The sequence below is a fragment of the Lytechinus pictus genome, chromosome 11 (assembly GCF_037042905.1).
Source record: "Lytechinus pictus isolate F3 Inbred chromosome 11, Lp3.0, whole genome shotgun sequence".
In the NCBI taxonomy this organism is placed as follows: Eukaryota; Metazoa; Echinodermata; class Echinoidea; order Temnopleuroida; family Toxopneustidae; genus Lytechinus; species Lytechinus pictus.
Genome location: NC_087255.1, coordinates 30,711,509 through 30,732,440, shown reverse-complemented (window position 1 = coordinate 30,732,440; position 20,932 = coordinate 30,711,509). Strand labels below are relative to the sequence as shown.

Genomic DNA, 20,932 nt, shown 5'->3' with positions numbered 1-20,932 from the left:
GGCGTTTCATGAAAGGACTTGTCGGACGTTTTATCCGACAAGTCCCATTTCATCCGACAGTTACCATAGGAACAGTGCCTCTCAGCCAATCAAAATCATGGAAAGATGTCAGATCTGACAACTTGTCGGATGAAAATATTGATGAAATGCTCCCCAGGCCATACACTGTTTACACACATGCCAAATAAACCATCTGCAAGAATCTTCAATCCTGAAGGAGGCAGATTTAACCTAAAGAAGAAGATTTGAAGATGAGCTTTGAGTCCGGACTCCATCACAAAAAAGTAGTAAAGTTTATGGGTAAGCTAGATCTTAGATGAAGTGTGTAAATGCCCATCTATTCACTATTGTCCTTATTTTTTGTAGATTGACTTTAATTAGCAACATTAAAAATTAGTGTGTATAAAGGGGGACCCCTACATGTCTGCACACCTAGTAAAAATCTATTATAATTTTTTTTCATTTCACATAAAGTTTCAGTTGATAATGTTCCATATATTCTTACGAGTAAGTAGGCCTATGCTAAAATACCTAAAAATCTCATGAAAATTTGAAAGATTAGACTAGGCCTAGAGTCTAGGCCTATATGATTTTATTTGAAAAGACCTGCTTGTCATTTTCAGACTAAGCAAAAAAAAAAATGGTGCTCCATCTCTGCACACTCATTCAGAAACCAGCGATTCAGCGATTTTGATGAGAAAGGCTTCATTTTGATGCCATCACTTGAAATGCCCAAAATGCATTATTTTTTCCACCATATTGAGTCAGATTTTTTCCTCAACTTAAAAAAAAATATCATGAATCCGATCCAAGATCGACTTGTAGCCTGTAGGGCATTGTGGATATTGCAGTGCATAACACTAGCACTGGTCCGACGGTCCCAGACTCATGAATTATGTTGTGTGTGTGCCTGTACTATTTTTTTTTCTTGGGGGGGGGGGGGGAACAATGAGTAATAAAAGCCAGCAAAATGATCTAAAGTCTTTTTCAATGTTTTTCTTTATTTTGGGGACCAGTAAATTTTGGATTTTGACCAGTATAAATGGAAAAAATGGATACTGGTCTGACATGATCAGGTTGGACCAGCTATGAAGTGTGAGGCAATGTGGCCTTTCATTTTTTAAAAATAGTTATAATGGCTATACAGGACTCGAATTAATCTGACGCATTCAAGGCCATGACCTCTGATGCCCTCAAAATATTTATAGACTTAAGGCCCAAGTAAGTGCCCTTTTTTACCAGTGGCCTTGGTGCGCTGCTGTAATCCAGTGCATTTGTCCCATAGAAAATAATGGATGCCTTTTTTTAATGCCCTTGGATGCCCCAAAAGTGAGCACCGCACCAATTTCACTTTTCCTGTACAAGTGCCCTTTGAAAAATGGCCTTGCCCCTTTGAATGTTTAATTCGAGCCCTGCTACATAAGCTGTGGTTTTCATGGAGTGGTAAAATTTAATTTTTAGATCCTGTGTATAACAAAGTATTATAAAAGTGTTAATTTTTCACTTTTGAGCAATGGCTCCTGCAAAAAGCACTTTTGTAACAAATCAATGTATATTGACAAAAAAATTACCCTTTGCTTGTATTTAGAATACCAATTAGGTTGGTCTGAGTAAGTTTTGTGTTCTCAATACAACTACCTGAAATTATATAAAGACTAAAAGAGACACTTCTGAATGCAATTTAAAGGTAAAGTCCACCCCAGAAATGTGTTGTTTTGAATCAATAGAGAACTGTCAAACAAGTATAACACTGAAAATTTCATCAAAATCAGATGTGAAATAAGAAGGTTATGACAATTTTAAAGTCTCACTTTAAAGCGACCAGGATGTGCATAAAACTGTTTTGTGAAATTAAGCCAAATTTGATGAAATTATCAGTCTTTTGCTTGTTGGATTTTTCTCTTTTCATTCAAATCAACTTTTAATTGGGATGGGCTTGTCCTTTAAGCATGAAAATGCATACCTGCACAAATGCAATGTAGATTTGTGGGTCTAACCCATCATTTTAAAGTTAAGTGTCCATTTCTAATCAAGTGCTCTTAACACTTGTGACACCTTCTGAATGATCTGAATTCATTATGCCATTTAATATTGAAAAAAATGAATGAAATATTTACATGAAAGTAATGCCATGGTTGTAGATGATTGTAAAATATGTACCACAAAAAGTGGAATTTATAGTTTTTAGAAATATGAAAATGCTGCACCTGACATTTGAGCCTTTGACTTTTTAGAACTTTCATCCTACAGTCATGTAATCTTCATATGTTTGATATAGAGTTATACCCCTGTAAGGCTGTAAATTTCATATATAACGATGTAGTGTTCTGTGATACAAGTGTACATTATGTATGTAATTTCCCTCATTTGGAAACTTATGAAGTTGATATCCTTTTTTTTCATACACAAGGTCTATTCAACTCTTCATGTTTAGCATCACAATTTATCATGATACAAAGTACAAGAGAGGATACATGTGCTTGACTTGTAATGTAAATCAAAATAGAAAAAGTTATTTATGTACATGTAGCCTACATGTATGCACCGGTTACTTTTAATAAGATGCTGCATGCTCAACTCTTTCTCTCCCCATTTGTGATGTTCCTGTTTGTTTCAAATGTATATACATGTACATGTACATGTATGCTGGATGTTCACTCTAATTTAAATGCCCTAGTGAGATAAGGCTACATTTTTTTTAGTCTCTTCTTAACTCATAAGACGTTATTATTTATTTTGTGATGCTATTAATACAATTGAGCAGATCTTTTTTCAAAGATTCCATATCAGAGAGCAGTATTTCTGCTGGGGCTGGAGTATTTAATATACACTCTATGGTCATGCATCTTGAACTCCCTCATTTGTGTTGCGTCGCTGAAATTCAATGATCGTGATGGTCACAACATTAAAAATATTTACTGTAGCCGTACAAATAGTTTTTCTAAAAGGAATTTTCATGAGGATTCTAAAAATGGCATTAAAAATGGGGTAGGGCGAAAAACTCACATCTTAGAGTGAAAATGTTTGACTTTTTAGGACCCAAATATAATTCAATTCAAATGTCCATATTTTTGTTCTTTGCCCTTAGTTTACTTACCATATTTGGATTGCTCATGAAATTTTCTTTCAGATGATGTATAACTTTAAGAGATTTGTTCATTTCATTAAGGTCATATTTATATGAAAAACATCAAAATTTCAATTTTTTGGAAGTTTTTACTTAAAATTTCAAACAAATCATAAAACATGTAATCATGATTCTATGATATGTACAGAGATGTTTTGTTTTACCTGTTGTATGGTCTGTAAAATGAGACCAAAATCAAAGGTCTAGCCTTTTGAATACCAAAGTTATGCATGTTTGAAACTTACAATACCACAATTCCTTAGAGTCGCATGTAATGTGTACTGCTTCCACCACCCCTCATTACCCTTGTTTTATTCTTTGCATCACAGTTTCGCAAATTGACATGCATATAAGCCTATACTAAAAAATTACTATCAACCCTATTTTAGTCAAATGACACCATTTCATGACAATCGTTTTTTTTTTTTTTTTTTATAGAGATTGTTCTAACGGCCTCATGTTGCCATCATGAATGGTGGCCCATGACTGCCATGTAAAAACCATAATCAAATTAAAAGTACAAGGTTTAACATTAAGCTTACATTGTACATGTACATGTAAGTATGAATTAACATTTGGCCAAAAAACTTACATCATAAATTGTTCCTCTGTGAGAATTTTTGGTGTATTTTATGAAAGGAATTTTAAGGTGTTCTTGATTAATTATTGTTAATTACAATTAATTGATAAAATAAATTGTGAGTTATGTTGGATTATTACATGTAGGCCTACATGTATACTTCTATTTAAAATACCTCAAGCTTTAAGTGAGACCAAAATTTAGTCTATAGCCCCCTGTATACCAAAGTTATTCACCTTTGAAATATGAAACATGACTCTCCCTTAGACTTTGTGTGTGTACTGCTCCCCCCCTCCGCTTCCTCCCCCCTCGCCATTTTGTATTCTACCATTTGCGGTGTTGCGAATACCATATACATGTATAGTGTGCTATTTTCAGATATATGATAGAGTACATATATTTAGCTTTAAATTGATACCAATTTCATGACAATATCTTTCCGTTCAACTGAGATATTGTACATGTAATATGAAACCGAATGAAAATTTTAAAAGCTGCGAAACATCACCACCTTTTTGTTAGGCGAGTTCAAGACACATTGCCACATGTAGTTTGTGATTGGTATTAACTGTTCAACAAAATTATTTGGCATGATAATAAACAATGTGTGTTGGAATTGCCCACAAAAAATGGCCTTTTCGCTTTTTTTCTCTAATTTCATTAGTTAATATAACATACTGTACAGTATCTTGGTTTAAAAGGGGTACTCCAGGCTAAAAATCATATAATATGAACAGATAAAGAAAAATCAGGCCAACAAATCACTAAAATTTGATCAAAATTGGATAAGGAATAACAAAGTTGTGACATTTTAAAGATTTGCGTTATTTTGGTGAAACAGTTTTATGCATGTCTACATTCATTCAATGAGCAAACTATGTCATATCCCATCTTGTTCTTTTTATATGTACATGTATTATATGAAATTTTTTTTTTCTCCAAGATTTAAAAATGGGTTGGCAGCTGATTCAATGGATTAGATATTTATTTGCTGCTACTTTATATGAGGGAGACATACCCACATGTATGAGAGTTTTAAATATATGATAATCATGTAATAACAAAAGAAAAGGGAAAGTGGGGACATGACATCACCAGTCCACCTTATGAAATATTCATGATGAGGTGCATATAACTGTTTTCACAAGATATTGCCAAACTTAAAAATTCAATAACTTCATTATTTGTTATATTTTGCTCTCTGAATTTTATTTTATTTATTTAGATTTGATTATATTCAGGCTGGATTACCCCTTTAACACAAATAATGTTGGAGGTATTGTCATGAATTCAGTATGAATTATTTGAAAGCAGATTTAAGATCCCAGCCAAACCTATAATTGCCCTCTCTGACCCCTTGATGATTAAAGAGGAATGAAACCTTTAGAACAAGATAGCTTGTGTGAAAACAGAAAAATCAAAGAAACAGATCAACAAAAGTTTGAGAAAAATCAGACAAACAATGAGAAAGTTATGAGCATTTGAATATTGCAATCACTAGTGCTATGGAGATCCTCCTATTGGCAATGCGACAAGGATGTGTGATGTCACATGTGAACAACTCTCCCCATTACTTTAGTATATATTTCACTTGAATTGCCTCTTTTATCACATCTTTAGATCTTGTGTTCTTTCTATAAGAGGGCATGTAATACATATTTTTAAAGAATACATCATGGATCAAGAGTTTGTATCACCATAAGATAAAGCAAAAAGAGCCATTTTGGGGGTATTTTATAGTCCATCAAGGGGAAAGTTGTTCACATGTGACATCACACATCCTTGTCGCATTGCCAATGGGGAGGATCTCCATTGCATTAGTGATTGCAATATTCAAATGCTCATAAACTTTCTCATTGATTGTCTGATTTTTCTCAAACTTTTGTTGATCTGTTTCTTTGATTTTTCTGTTTCGACACAAGCCTACTTTTTCCAAAGGTTTCATTCCCCTTTAATTTTTATTTATTTTGGATATCTTTTCCCAGATTCTGGAAGGTGGGAATTGAAGAATTAAGAATGAAGGTGTGCTGAAATTCCTGCAAAGGGTTTAAAAAGTCAAATTGTGCCTTGGAGTAATAATTAATAGATTGAGAAGCACTACTCTCTTCTTGAATGCTGTCAAAATGCATGCTAGAAAATACAACTTGCTAGGGTATTTCCCATGTAGTACTGTGGTCATTACAGCGTGTACTGTACAAGTAGAAATTTTGACCTCCATAGCTTTTCACTAGCTTCAAAGTCAAACTCACTTGAGCTGCATGTTTATAAAGACGGGAGACATCATCACTTTTTTGTTTGGTCACATGATCTTGCAAATGTTAGCCTATTCCAGGGTCATCAATGGTACACTTTTACATACTGTATATACATGGTATGTGCAGAAGCACTGAATTTCTCTATTTACGTGTATATTTGCAATGAATAACTGTACAAAAAGAAATAATCCCAATTTTCATTTCATAAAAATGAAGCTCTATCACACTTTCACTCTTATAAACATATGCACCTTGAATATGATTTGATGTACATGTAGTATTAAACTGTGGCTGTTATATTCATAAAAAATATTATATATTACACATTATTTACACGTAATACACATTTTCTCACATATCAAAATTTCACATTTTGACACAAAAGAAAATGTACCAAAATATACGTAGCTTGTCCTTGCTATAGAACAGCAATTTAGTGTAGCTAAATTCCCCCCTTACATGTAGCTTCTCTTTGTAATTTTATTTTCAATTCAAATATCATTTGATCCCAGACATGTTTATGCCAATCGCAAATTGTCTTCCAGTCCTCACTTTGTTCTGTAATCACTTCATACTTTATGTTTCCAAAATGATTTGATTAGGGTAGTAAAAAAATCAAATTAAATGCATAAATGTCAGTAATTTATTGAAAACCTACAAAGTTACAGGAATAATCTTGCCACAAGGTATTTTTTCTCTTATTGTAGAATGGTGATGTTATTGCTTTACATGTAATCTGCTTTGAATAAATTATAATAAATTGTATCCATAAACATTCTCTCTTTTTGGCATCTTAACATGATACACATGCATGTACATGTAGGCAAGAATATGTACATGTAATGTTGACAAACAAACTACTGGATGTACATGTATTACTAGTATTTATATGCGCAATATATTATCAATACAGGACATGTACTCTTTCTTTTTACAATAAAATAAAAGGTACATCCTATTGACAGACATCATACATTTTGTAAGAATGTTGTCATAAACAAAATGAAAGAATTGTTTTGCAACGATCATTGATCACCAACATAAAGATTCTTTCTTTTTTTTTACTTATTTTTATCTCATTTCATGCTCCTTGTATGGTGAACACAGGTGCTGCAAGAATTCCATGTAGGTTTGTCACTTGTGTGCAGAAGTGAAGTACAATATATACAGTAGAACAGTAGAATTAGCAGTATCAAATTTGTCTTCAGCTACATTCTATAGATGTGAGAACATAATTCTATTCTTTAAAATTTTAATTGCAAACTACATGTAGGGGGAATGGGAACCAGGATAATATATATATACAAATTCAGTTGTAAAACAAAAATATTAGGCACTTTGAGAATGTCTCTAATATAGATATGCTATAACAAGGATAAAACGTATTGCAGTTTAGATGTACATGTAGATCTTGAAAGCAATATAAAGTTAAATATATTTCTTCATAATTCTGTTTGATACAAATGAAAAAAAAACAAGAACAAAACTTGATATTTCATACTGCGTTTGGTTTTACTGCCAATTTAAGATAAGTGGATAAAATTTCCATTTTACTAGTATGAAACATAACAATTCGATTCTCTATCTTACAAAATAAAGACAGATATCAAATCATTTTAAAGGAGTGTCTTCTTGTCCCTTAAGTATTTCAAAAAGGACGTCAAACAATGAACAGTAAGTACTGTACCTACATTATAGAGCCACAACGTGTATGCTGCAATCAATATTTTGCATATAATGTGTCAGACCTTGTTTACATTCAACCCTGCTTGTTTCCCAGCCATTGCTGCGACATGTTCAATGTGAATTTACACTATGGGGCTGAAGCTCCACAAAAAAACAAATGTCGCGTTCAGCAGGGCCGGTTGCGTTTGGGCACAAGCAGGTGTAGATGCAGAGTAGGACGTAGTGTAAACAGGGTCTTTGACATGTATCTTGTGGGTATACAGGTGACTTCACAATAATGAATATTTTCTACCTTCTCTGCTTACACATACATGTTCATATTCTATTTCTACAGTTACAAATAATCATATCAATCACTTGCCATAGTTGAAGTAATTTCAGAGAGTATGCTGTATGATCCTGTATCTGTACAATTTTACATTCTCAAATTATGTTAACTTTGTGAATTGTTGTAACAGGTGCTGTAGATGACCTTGTGATGTACATTAATGAGGGACTCACTTCCTATTGCAAACCCTGTAGCTTACATTGTATTTCACATTTTTCTCTATCAGCCTAAGATATGAAATCATTTTACTGAAGCAGGTTTTCCCCTCCGCTGCTGCTTCCTTTTTTCTGCCTTACTGCAGCCTCTACATCTGTGCTTTTTTTCCAGGACACTTTTATAACACCACTATATTAAAGCCAATGTAATGTACATGTACATTTTGTCCAAGGACATTGCATTTTTTGCTTGGTATGTGTATGTGGATGAGTATCTTGTATAGATCTTGGGGCTGTGAAGACATACTGTGGAGGTGACTTTGTGATGGGTTGTAAGGTACAATTGTGATAAAGATGTATTCTGTATATACTGTACTGTATTTTAATAATGACCAACTGTTGTAGCAAAGTATTTAGTCAGTATCATACCTGCACAAACGATTATTAGATCTTGATTATGTATTTTATAGTTGTATACCATACAATAATCGTAGGCCTATGTGTATGTTGACGGTATATCTGATCATGCCTGTTTTTTAATAAAAAGAAAGCAAATTTTTTGCTGTATTAAATGGTTTGACATTGATTTTTTTTCTGCTTTCTTAATTATATGATGGTACAAGCACAATTGCTCATATTGTTCAGATGTATGTGATTTTTTTTGTTATTAGTTCATTTTGTAAAATTGGTCTTCTCTCGCAATATTTATCCCTACTTCATAAAGACATCCTGCTCACAAAAACACCCTCCACAAGACATACGTGTATTCTCTTTTATTTGAATACATGTAGTACACTGTACACGTTTTAATACTGAAAATTGTTTATTGAGATCTCTGGACTGTCTTTTATATGTTCCCATCATTTACCTGTACATATATCCAAGTGTGATTCAATTGTTCTTCTGCCCTTTATTTCCCTAATACATGTAACTCAACCCTTAAACATCTTTAATATGGCATTACATACATGTTTCATCAACCCTCCCAGAGTGTGGGTAGATAGCTGTCATCCACATAATTATTGCAGGCTGGCAAACGAGAGCTCGGCTTTCCCCGTATCACCTTGCTCAAGGCATCTTTAGTTTCCCACCCCACACACTCTTCATTGAAATTTAATGTACATGTTAATGGTGGATATATCCTATAGCAACCGAGTCTCTAGCAGCATACATTTATTCTGCTGTCAACAGTTGTGCAAATATGGATTACCCACACTCCCTCCCCATCCCTTTTATTGTGTACACACTTCTTCTGCTCTTTTATTAGCTTAGCAAATAAATAATATTCCAATATTTTGAAGTCAAGTTTTCTACATGTACATGTATTATATTCTGCAGCAAAGATGTCTGCTAGTGCTGTGAAAAGTATTTTAAAAAAATCATCAGGAAATGCATTGTCATGTGTGATCTTTCATTGGTTTTCTTTGTCTGGGAATTTTTTTATATACATGATATAAAGCAACTTTAATAAGATAAAGCAAGTTCTGAAATTTTTCTGTACATGTGTCAAGGATTATTTGATTTATAAAGACCTAAATGTTTTGTACGAAATTTTGGTTGTTTTTTATCTTTGGTGGAACTGAACATTTGGTGAAGAACTACACTGGGTGTTCAGAACTGTTATGTACACATTAATGTACACCACATTTAAAAAAACACTTTTTTGCAGTAAAATTGTTACTTTTATCGCAAGGATAATTTATACATAAAGAATACAAAACTAAAAATTGACACTACCAATTGTATAGTATGGAAGTTTCACTTGGACTTGAAATTAGGAATTAATTTTCAGTGTTTGAAAAAAGATAGAAGTAAGATGGGTACAGAATAATAAGCTAGTGCAAGGAAGCTAGGGATACATAAATGTATCAACTGTAAATTATTGGTATTGTGAACCCAAAAATGGGGGAAGGAAAAATAAGAATTTATTCACTGCATGTGTGGTTTGTTTCAAACCATGCATGTCTATTTATTTGATTGCCAATCTGAATTGTATGCGGTAGCAGTGGATGGATTTGTGAAGAGTTCTATGTTATTTCTTCCATATGCATTTCGTACACGTACATGTATTATTAATTGCTTGGGGCAATAAACATGAACTGTACAATGTGCATCATCTATTTAATGTGTAAGATAAGCTACTTCATGTACATAAACATATATTCTGACCCTATTTTTTTTATTTTTTGCAGTGAGGGATTTTCTATCAGAAGCAAGAGAGAGCTTTTTACAGAAATGGGATTGCGATAAACATGTAAGTATGAAGTAAAAGGAACTGAGTTATATGTTGCATGGGCCATAGATAATCCCTCCCCCCCTTCCTCTCCTCAGTTACCGTGTTTACACTTAATCGGCATTTGGTTCAGAACCAAAAGCCGATGCAGAATCGGCTTTTGGTTTGCGTTTACACGTTGTTACAGCTCGCGGTTCAGAATCGCGAGCCGATGCAAAAACCTGAAATGATACGCACACCAACAATATACATGTACGTCATAATAAAGACAGCGCTGGATCCGTGCGCTTACAATTACGTCACAATGGTAAAGTAAATGAAATGCGCTCAAATTGCCGATGCAGAATCGGCTTTCTGTTTACACGTAGTAAAAAAGCCGATTCTGCATCGGCTCGCGGTTCTGAACCTACTACTTTGGTGGTGCAAATTGCCGGTTCTGAACCGCGAGCCGATGCAAGTTAATCGCGTTTACACGCTATGAAAAAGCCGATTAAGTGTAAACACGGTAACTATGTACAAACTCTACATGTGCTCCTCAGAATTGTTAAAAACAACATTCAGAAAGAAATATAAAAAAAGTATGTGCACATATTTTTGAGATATCTGTGACTGGTTAATAGAAATTGTGAAGTTAACATGTTAAATTGCATGCTACGGTGAACAACTATTTCTTAATTCTATTTTTTCTCCAAATATTCATCTCTTATTTTTCTTCTCCTTTTACATATTTTCTGAATACCATCTTTTTTTTCCTGTTGCTCTTTCAGAACACAGCTGCCCTCGATGACTTCGATAGAATACGAACCCTTGGGACCGGTTCATTCGGTCGGGTAATGTTAGTCAAGCATAGAGTTACGGCAAAATATTTGGCAATGAAAATTCTAGACAAACAGAAGGCAAGTCCCCTTTTTTTTTCTTTTCTTTCTTGAAAATAAACCTATATATAAATCTTTGAAGTCCATTCAGATGTTGGTAATACTGCCCACTATGTGCATGTCGCTAATAAGGCAAGCGAAAACGATCGCTCGCTACTTCTCGCCTTAATCCTTTTCAGGTAGAGCGATTTATCGCTTGCCTTAGCCAATTGGATTTTTTTGTGACAAATGATAAATGCAGAAATGCAGAAAAACTAAAAATCAGGCAACATGCACATTTGTATTGTTTGCACGCATCAAAATTTTCGTTGAGCAGGAAAGCGAGGTCAAATTGGGCGAGCCCTTTGTTGAATTTTTTTTCCGAGTGCTGTTATCATCATCATCATCATCTGCTGTAATCTTCAAAGGGCTCTGCAGCCTATCTGGAAGATGAAATTAGACTTGGACGCACGTTATTAGGAGGAGGAGGACTATTATGGTCGACTATTATTTTAACTTCGAATATTTTCCGATATTTTTAGTAATTGCATGGAGCAACTTGACAGTAGTAAAGTATATAAGTATACATAAGAAAATAACAAGACATCAAGTAATGCTACTGGGGATTGGCTCAGCAACGTCTCCTCCTCATAACTTGTGTTCCGGGTTTTTTCAATCCCTCAACATTCATTGTGTTGACAAATTAGAGGAGTAGTAATAATCACACATGCAAATGTACATGAGTCATTATTAGAACCAGGGAGTTGAGAGATAATTCTGTGAAGGTAACTCCCTGTTAGAACCATGCTACTTTATCTGCCCGTGGATTGTCATCTCACCGGAAAGATATAGCAAATAACATCATTTTAAACATGTTTACGATCATGGTTCTGTTTATACTTCCCCAAAAACTCTGATTCTGGTCAAACAACGTTTTAAAATGCACCTTTTTGTAAGTTTACGATCGGTATTCTGAAACGTCATTTAAATGAAAACTAGCACAGACGCAACAATGTCTGGACTAATCACGTATGAAAACGCTGATTCTGGCCTGAAAAGTGGAAGCATAAGCACGCCCATAGAAGAACTTTTTGCAGTGCTCCCCTACCGCTCCCCTTAAAACTTTTAGGGGGGCTTTTTATTGCTCCCCTCAAAATTATAAACTGAATCCCTGCTCAAATTTACAAAGAATTAGTTAAAAAAGGTAAGATTTGAATGTACAATGAGACACATTATTGACCCTTTTCCAAGGCTTTAGATGATCTAAAGGAAAATTGAAGTCTAAACAAATCAAAGTATTTAATCTGGTCTAAAGGAAAACGAAGTCATCAGTATTAAAGTCAGTATGACAATAATAGCAATTCAACTACATGTACAGTAAAGCTGCATCTCAGTAAAACCAAACCATAAAGCAAGGCTCTACATTAACTTTTTTTGGTGGTGGCCCGTTCGGGCCACCAAAACCTTCAAATAATTTTTTTTGGTGGCCCGATATTAGAGTTTGGTGGCCCAAATAATATAAAGAAAAACATTAAAAATGAATAAAACAAACTTTTGAAATATTAATTCTGCAGCTATTACCAGTAAGTTGCTTTCACTTTGTACATCTTGTATGTAAACCTTGCTAATTGATTTCTGGTAAAACATAAATTGTTCTTTCATGATTGAAAGAGAATAAATGAATTGTATTGTTCCCAGGTTGTGTGGACTTTTTTATTACATCTCTGTATAGACACACACTCAAAATGGTAAAGTAAAAAAAGTAGTGCATAGCAAACTCAGATAGATGTACAAAACAATGATTTTTCCTTTCTTCCTCTTTGAATCGTAAAACCTAGATTATGCAGGCCCCAAATCCAGTTTATTTTTGTTTTCTCTTTTGCAGCATATTATAGCAGGAGAAAATCACAGAAAAATATGCTGCAAAATTATAACAATGCATAAAAGGGGGAAACAAGCAAAAATAATTTTCAAAAAGTATATTACAAAAAAAAAATAATAATAAAAAAGAGATATAAGTGAAATAAAACAAAAAGAAAATGAAGAAAGAAAAACCAAAGAATAGGAGAAAAAAAAGAACAAATTTAGAGAAAAATAGAAACAAAAGAAAATAAGAAAAATGACTACAAAATTAATATAAAAATGGGGAAAAGGGGAAATATTAAGAAGCCATTGCAAATATTTTTTTAACAGCTGTGGCAACAGTCTATTCTGACTGGAATATAATTAAAAGCCAAGCAAATAATTTTCACTTACCGGTATACCTTTTGGGAATGGGGCATTTCTATTTTTATGTCCTTTAGTTTGTATTATTATTTTTTTCAGTAGAAACATATTCTTTAATCAGGCATATTCAATGGGAAGGGGTATAAATGGTTAACCACTGTCAAAAAAAATGAAAGAAAATAATAAAACGGCAAAAAAAAGTGTGAGGAAATTCCTTCCCTATATTTGCCAAAATGTTGGAAAAATTTACATTTCATATTAATGAAATGCCTTCCCAAAGTATTTACTTTCTCAAGAGTTGTTTAAGAAGTCATTTATAAACAAGAAAGAAAGTAACTGTTTATTTTTGGCTAGAAAAGACCGGAAAAGACACAGCTTCGAAAGAAACCAAGTAACAACATACATCCAAATGCACACGTGGGACTGTGATGTACTCACCTATGTGTTTTTATGTGTATTATTTTCATTTGGAAATCGATCTTTTTGAGTCAAAAGAGAGGTCATGATTCCTCTTTAAATGCTTGCAAATAATCAGGATACACCAGATTTTAGCAAAAAGGTCTGTAGAAGGGCATTCATTGGTGTAAAATGTGACTTTGACTTGGATTTTCAGATCTGTGGAAGATTTCTTAGCAGCAACATTTCGTATTGCAGCTCCCTGAGTCTGAATAGGCTGCTAACGCACAGCTGCTTCAAGCATGCAAAGCTCACGCCAGCCGGCCGGCACGGCTACTTAATGCTATAGCGGTAGGCCAACTTTGTGTGTGTGTTTGTGTGTAGATCAACAAAAAGGGCGCATGACGAACTGGCTTGCAATTTGAACTGTAGAAAGTTGATAAATGCGTGCAAACTGGGGAGAAAAATTGCGCTATTCTGAAAATTATTGGTTGCCCGATTCGGGCCACCAAAACTTAATATTTTTTCAATAATGGTTGCCCGAGGTGAATTTCTGGTGGCCCCAGGCCACCGCTAATGTCGAGCCTTGCATAAAGGCGAGCTTTTCATGAATTAATATACTGACAATTGTCTTTGTCAGCTGTTTTAAGCTACATGTACCCAAATTATGATTGGCTGATTTTGAGAGCAAAAATCACTGATATTAGTGATATACATGTATGAAATGCTCTTTGGTGCACTACGCCTCCATCATGCTGACTTGTTTGAGCAATATACCATGTTCATGAGTGCAGCAATTACATTCATTTACATTCTGAGAGTTCCACTTGGTTTTAGATCCAAAGCAACAAGGAAATACATAAAATGTATTCACGTTACACTGTACTTTATAGGCTATAAATAACTTCCCCAGGTCCTTTTGACTTTTAATGTATTGTGTAAAGGACATGAATAGGATTCCAAATATATTGTAAGCATTTAAAATAAGAGTATTGAGGTAATCTATTGAAATGAACATCTTTTGTAGAATGCAGTACAATGGTACTTTAATATTAAAGGGATGCTCGGGGATGAAAATATTTCTATCTTAATAAATAGAGTAAAATTCACTGAGCAAAATGTTGAAAAGTTCATCAAAATCTGGTGACAAACCACGAAGTTATTGCATTTTTAAGGGATGGTCCAGGCTGGAAATATTTATATCTAAATAAATAGAGTAAAATTCACAAAGAAAAATGCTGAAAATTTTATCAAAATCGGATAACAAATAACGAAGTTATTAAATTTTAAAGATTTGCATTATTCCGGTGAAACAGTTCTACATGTAGTCATGTCTTAATATTGAATATTCATTAGGTGGGCTGATGATGTCATATCCCCACTTGTTCTTTTGTATTTTATTATACAAAATTAGGTTTATTCAAAATTTTTCTACCAAGAACTAAAATAATTGGATTGACAACTGAATGCATTAGTTGTTTTATTGCCGCAACTTATTTCATCATAATGGAGACACATCATTTATACATGTATGTATGAAAAAATGAAATATTTATGATTTCATGTAATAACATTAGAAAAAGGAAAGTGGGGATGTGACATCATCAGCCCATCTATTAATGAATATGACTTTAAAATTCAATAACTTCGCTATTTGTCATCAGATTTTGATGAAATTTTCTGTATTATGCTCTGTGAATTTTCTCTTATTTATTTAGATCAAATATTTTCAGCCCGGAGCATCACTTTAATCTGCAAGCCCTGTTTAGATTTTTGCTTTCAGCAAATACTGAGATGAGGCTAGATGTACATGTTCATGATCAGTATCAATTATCAATATTTTGAACCCACTCTTTTACATGTATGTGTGGGCTTTAATATGGCGCAGTCACATTTGCCTTACGGTGGCCGTATGGCTAGTCAAAAACAACCATTGTAACATTTTTGTACCAGCTACAACTGTAGATGGTTTGAATAAAAGTTAATAAAATGGCTGTTTTCGACTTGTCTTGCAGGCATCGCAGGGGAATTATGTGACTGCAGCTTAACGTGGTTTGAATATGGATACATGTAGTCAAGGTGGACACTAACTCTGCTTGACATTCATTTTTGGACAGTTTTACTATGAAAACTTTTTTTTTGAATGAGACGCTATTTTAGACCATTACAATGACCTGAATGTGCATGTGTACATCATTGCCCTTGAAATTTGACACCGACATCATGTCCTTTTTTTTAGTACTTATTGAACACTTGTAAAGTACTAAATCAATGAGTAGTTACAAAATTATTAAAGTCATTGATTAAGTTTGTCACTTGATATGATACACCTTTGCTATTGTCATAATGGCTAATACCTCTTTAGTGCTTCCTTAGAGCCAGGATGTGACTTTGACAGCTTTCTGGAGCTTTGCATTAATCCCCAGTACACTATGAAACACTTTCAAAACCACACTGTTACAGCCCCATGCTAAATCAACTCTTCCCAAATAGGTCCATGCTCTTCCCAAAACGGGTCAACCACCAGTGTGTTTGGCATAGGGTTGTCAAGATGCCTGGTGAGGAAAGGGTTAATTGTTTTCTGATCTGTATTGACTCTTTTTCAAGTGGATATTCAAGAGGTATACACCTGCCCTATTGTGTGATGCAAGTAGTACCCTGCTGTTTTGGGCTCACTCCTAGCTGCCTGAGGTGCGCTGTATGGAGGTGATATGCAAAGTGCCCCGCCAAGGAATCAATTTTTTGTTTCTCTGAAGAACCTCAAGGATAGAAAAAAAGAGAAGATTGGATAGGGATGAGGCTGATAGATTTTTTAAAAATGAATTGTGCATTTAATTTGATATATCTATTTTGTCATTGTGATGACAACATGTAATTACCAAAGTATACTATTAAAAAAATATCAATCAGGCATCAAATCTTGCTAAAGTCTCAGCTTTAATGTGAAAGAAAAATTTTCATGCAACTGTGTTGGCCTATAGATGTTCAGTTTCAGGAAACTCCTATGGCAAACATGGCAATATGTACATAAATTTTGAAATGTGACTTTTTTTATTGAATTTTTTCACAAAATTTACCAAAAGTATACCCAAAATCCTTCAATTTCACTTAACAAAATGCAAAAGCACCCCAATGACAAGCCCAGTCGCTTCGATCCGTCACTTTCAATTTTTTTTTTGGGGGGGAAAAAGTTTACACTTGCTGCCCCGTGCTTTATACAGCCATGATAGCAACTACAGTACATGTACATGTAGATAAAGAATACTGAAGCGATATGTCACAAAAAGGGTTTTTTGTGCAGCATTTTTAGCATGCTGAAAAAAACATTCACAACCCCAGCTGATAGAAATGGGTCAAGTTGTGGCTGTATGAATGCCTTTTTTTTTTTTCGGGGGCTTCATTTCTACCTTTCGGGGGCTCCACTTTTCGTAAATATGTTGTATGTATATCATGCGACCCAGGACGATTCGCCCCTCCTGCTTGTTTACAAATTAATTTAATGTTTAACATTAATATTTAATTGCTATACTTTTTTCATTATTATTAATTGTTAATGATTATATAATTTATTGTTATTTATTTTAATAGATCTTATGTTCATTGTTTGTATCTTGTGTATTCAAATAGTCTGAATGGAACTTCTAAATTTTACAATTTTGTCCATCAAAATGAATAGGATGAAATTTATCAAATTGGAACAGAATTTGTACTTCGAGGAATCGTTTTCCTAAATTTCAATATCTTTTGTGATAAAAACTCACTTGAAAATTATTGTAGGAAATATTGAATGCATTGCAGCTTGACAGCTTATGTCAACATGTCAACTTATTTTACAAGCTGAGCTATATGCATACGCCAGTGCAGCACAGTCACTGAACGCAGCACAGCTCATAGTCAATCATCACCGGAACACAGGCGGTGTGAAACTGCATAAGCGCCAATACGATACATGTATACACAGGCAAAAAAAAAATCCTAATTTTGGCCTTCATATTGCTGGATCCGCGGCATATTTTCAGAGCACCCGAAGGCTTGGTTCAGATTTAAGAACTGGGATCGCCAAAAAATACGCTTACATGTAAATGAAAAAAAAATGTGATTTTGTTCAGAGTACATGATCTTATTTTCTTGCAAATTTAGGATGGTGTCTTCAAAATGCAATAAAAGAAATTTTTCACTATCGAAATTACGGAGGGACCTCATGCATTAGAGCTGGCTTGGGGCTGCTGAGCTAGCAGCGCAGCGCAGCCTAACCAATTTATAACTCGGCAATTATTTCGCGTACGACTTCCAGATTTTATGCCGCCCCTGATACATGTAGCATGATTTTGGGGCGACTTTGGGCATTTCCTGGGCAAATTCGCCTGCCGCCCATGTGTATGTTTTTTCCTGTCCAATTTACACTGATTTCAATGGGGTTTGTTCATACATGATATACCTTGGCCCACCACAAAGGTCAAGTCCACCTCAGAAAAATGTTGATTTGAATCAATAGGGAAAAATATGACAAGCACAATGCTGAACATTTCATCAAAAACGGATATAAAGTGAGAAAGTTAGAACATTTAAAAGTTTTGCTTATTTTTCACAAAATAATTATATACCGGTACACAATTTACAATGTAGTCACATGCAAATGAGAGAATCGATATCCCTCACTCACTATTTCTTTTGTTTTTTATTGTTTAAATTATACAATATTTCAATTTTTTTTTAGAATTGACAATAAGGACCAACTTAACTGAACCATAAAATGTTTAAATGGTAATGTTCAGGGAGAATTAAACTTTGTTTCACAGGACTATGAGAAAATTAGAATATTTCATCTAATTAAATACAAAAGAAATAGTGAGTGAGTGATGTCATCAGTTCCATCATTTGCATACCGACTGGGATGTGCATCTAACTTTTTTGTGAAATTAAGCAAAACTTAAAAATGTCATAACTTTCTTATTTTACATCCAATTTTTGATGAAATTTTCAGTGTTACACTGTACATACTAGTATGCTTGTTGGATTTTTCTCTTCAAATCAACTTTTTGTTGGGGTGGACTTGTCCTTTAATATCAAACTTGTTATGTGGAGATTTTTCATCATCTCCAAAAATATGGTAATGGAAATGCCAAAGTGTACAAAAAGAAAATACATGTATTGTCACATTTTGGCATTACATTGTATAGCGTTTTACTATTTTTGCTACAATTTCTGTAAATGTATTGTATTGTGTAAAGTATTTTGAAAGAAAAAAATGCTCTTCTACATGTAGTTGTACATGCACAGAAGGGTATTGTCTTGTGCATGTACATGGCAGTAATACAGACGTACAGTACATGCATGGTGCCAGGGCTGCTATCAGCGTTCACTTTACAGTCTACTGTAGATCATGTATGTACTGACTGAGATACAGATTTATTTCAATAGCAACAATCTTCACCCAAAAATATCTGTCTAGTTTCATTATCTGCATACTGTACTGTTCACATGAGTGTTGAAAAGAGTGTATTGTTCATTATCTTTTTAACCTGACAATGATATCAGTACATTGAATAGAAGAGAACTATCCAAACAATCAATTAGGGCGACTCAATATTAATGGAGGTGTTGGTTCTTAAAATAGCTCTTCATGATCAAGTTCTACCACAGACCAACCATCAAGCAATTTTGTATCATTGATTTGTAATAATGCCTGACATGGGAATTCTAAATTTGGATGATAATGATATTCTGCTGGTGCCCTTGTGCTGGATTACAGTTGGACAATGCTTGCTACATGTACATGTATTTCTTTCCATAGTGCAGCATATTGCGAACTATTATTATCTCTTTTCCCCTCGCAAAATTAATTCATTTTTATTTCTGTGACTAAGTGTTAATTTCATAAATTAGTTTATATTGTACAGTTAGACAATTCTTATCGTAGAGCTAACTGCCTTATCTTTGAGCTGCAATAAATTTCAAATTAAAATCAAATTTTGATTGTGGAGTTTAAAGAGATGGATTTTAGATTAATCATAATTTTGGTTTGAATCTGTGTAACCCTATTTATGGGGCCCTACATGTAGGCTTTGCAACACAAGACTTTTAATTGAATATAATATATGTTCACAATATGTACATCAGTCTTATGAAGTCAGCCCATACATGTACAGCAGTCACTAAAACCTGAAGTCCCCAGTTTTCTGCAATATGGGAAATGGAGAAATCACAGAATTTTATGGAAAGCGTAACATTTCAGGCAAACAACCCCCAAAACGAATAATTGAAATAATTCAGTTGAGGTCAAGATAAGTCAATTTGCTGATGACTGATGGAAGCAATAACAGGCAAAGTGGGAGATGTACGTGCATTTTATCTCCTGTATGATAATAACTACATGATTTGGGTTTCAAAACTGTATTGTCATATACCAATGATTGTGAACACTTTGTTATACTTCAGTGGATGTGATGAAAAGAATGTTTTAAAAGCAAATGTAATAATCATCAAATCACCAATGTTTATGCCGGTGAATTTGAAAAACGCCTTGGTTTATCTCAAATGACCCTTATACTGCTTACATGTTTTATAGGTATGTGCAGTTACAACTGTGAAAAGGTTTGTTATTTGCTAAGAGATTATTTGTAATTAAGTTCCATGGAAGATGAAGTTTTCTTTTTGTTTTTATATTTTTCTAGGTTGTAAAATTGAAGCAAGTTGAACACACGCTAAATGAGAAGAAGATTCTACAAGCCATCTCCTTTCCATTCATTGTCAGCTTATCATACCATTTCAAGGTAAAGTCACCCATTATTTATTTTCAAATTTATAGTGTGTGCCTGTATGAATATATACGTTTAGGCTCCTATACGTTCAGTGGATTTAATTGTTTACTACATGTACATGCATATGCCTCAATGTACTAGGCCTCAATGTACTAGGCCTACATGATCATATTCACAAAATTGTACATTACCCACCAAATGCAGGTATCTGCCAATTAGAATTTCATTATTCAAGCACACAAACATGTATTGTTAAGTGAGATCCATAGTAGTAATCACTTCAATTCTAAAATAACTCTTCAACTCATTGAAAATACAGTTTAAGGGACTT

At 33.9% G+C, this 20,932-nt stretch overlaps 1 protein-coding gene across 1 annotated transcript in view; it reads left to right on the top strand.

The window, feature by feature from the left end:
* Window positions 1–20,932, top strand: part of LOC129272120 (cAMP-dependent protein kinase catalytic subunit 1-like) — a 127,432-nt gene that overhangs the window by 57,641 nt on the left and 48,859 nt on the right. Inside the window, exons 3-5 of the mRNA XM_064107088.1 lie at window positions 10,324–10,385; window positions 11,132–11,260; window positions 20,515–20,687. Of these exons, the coding sequence (XP_063963158.1) occupies window positions 10,324–10,385; window positions 11,132–11,260; window positions 20,515–20,687 (364 nt within the window). The remainder of the gene's footprint in view (window positions 1–10,323; window positions 10,386–11,131; window positions 11,261–20,514; window positions 20,688–20,932) is intronic.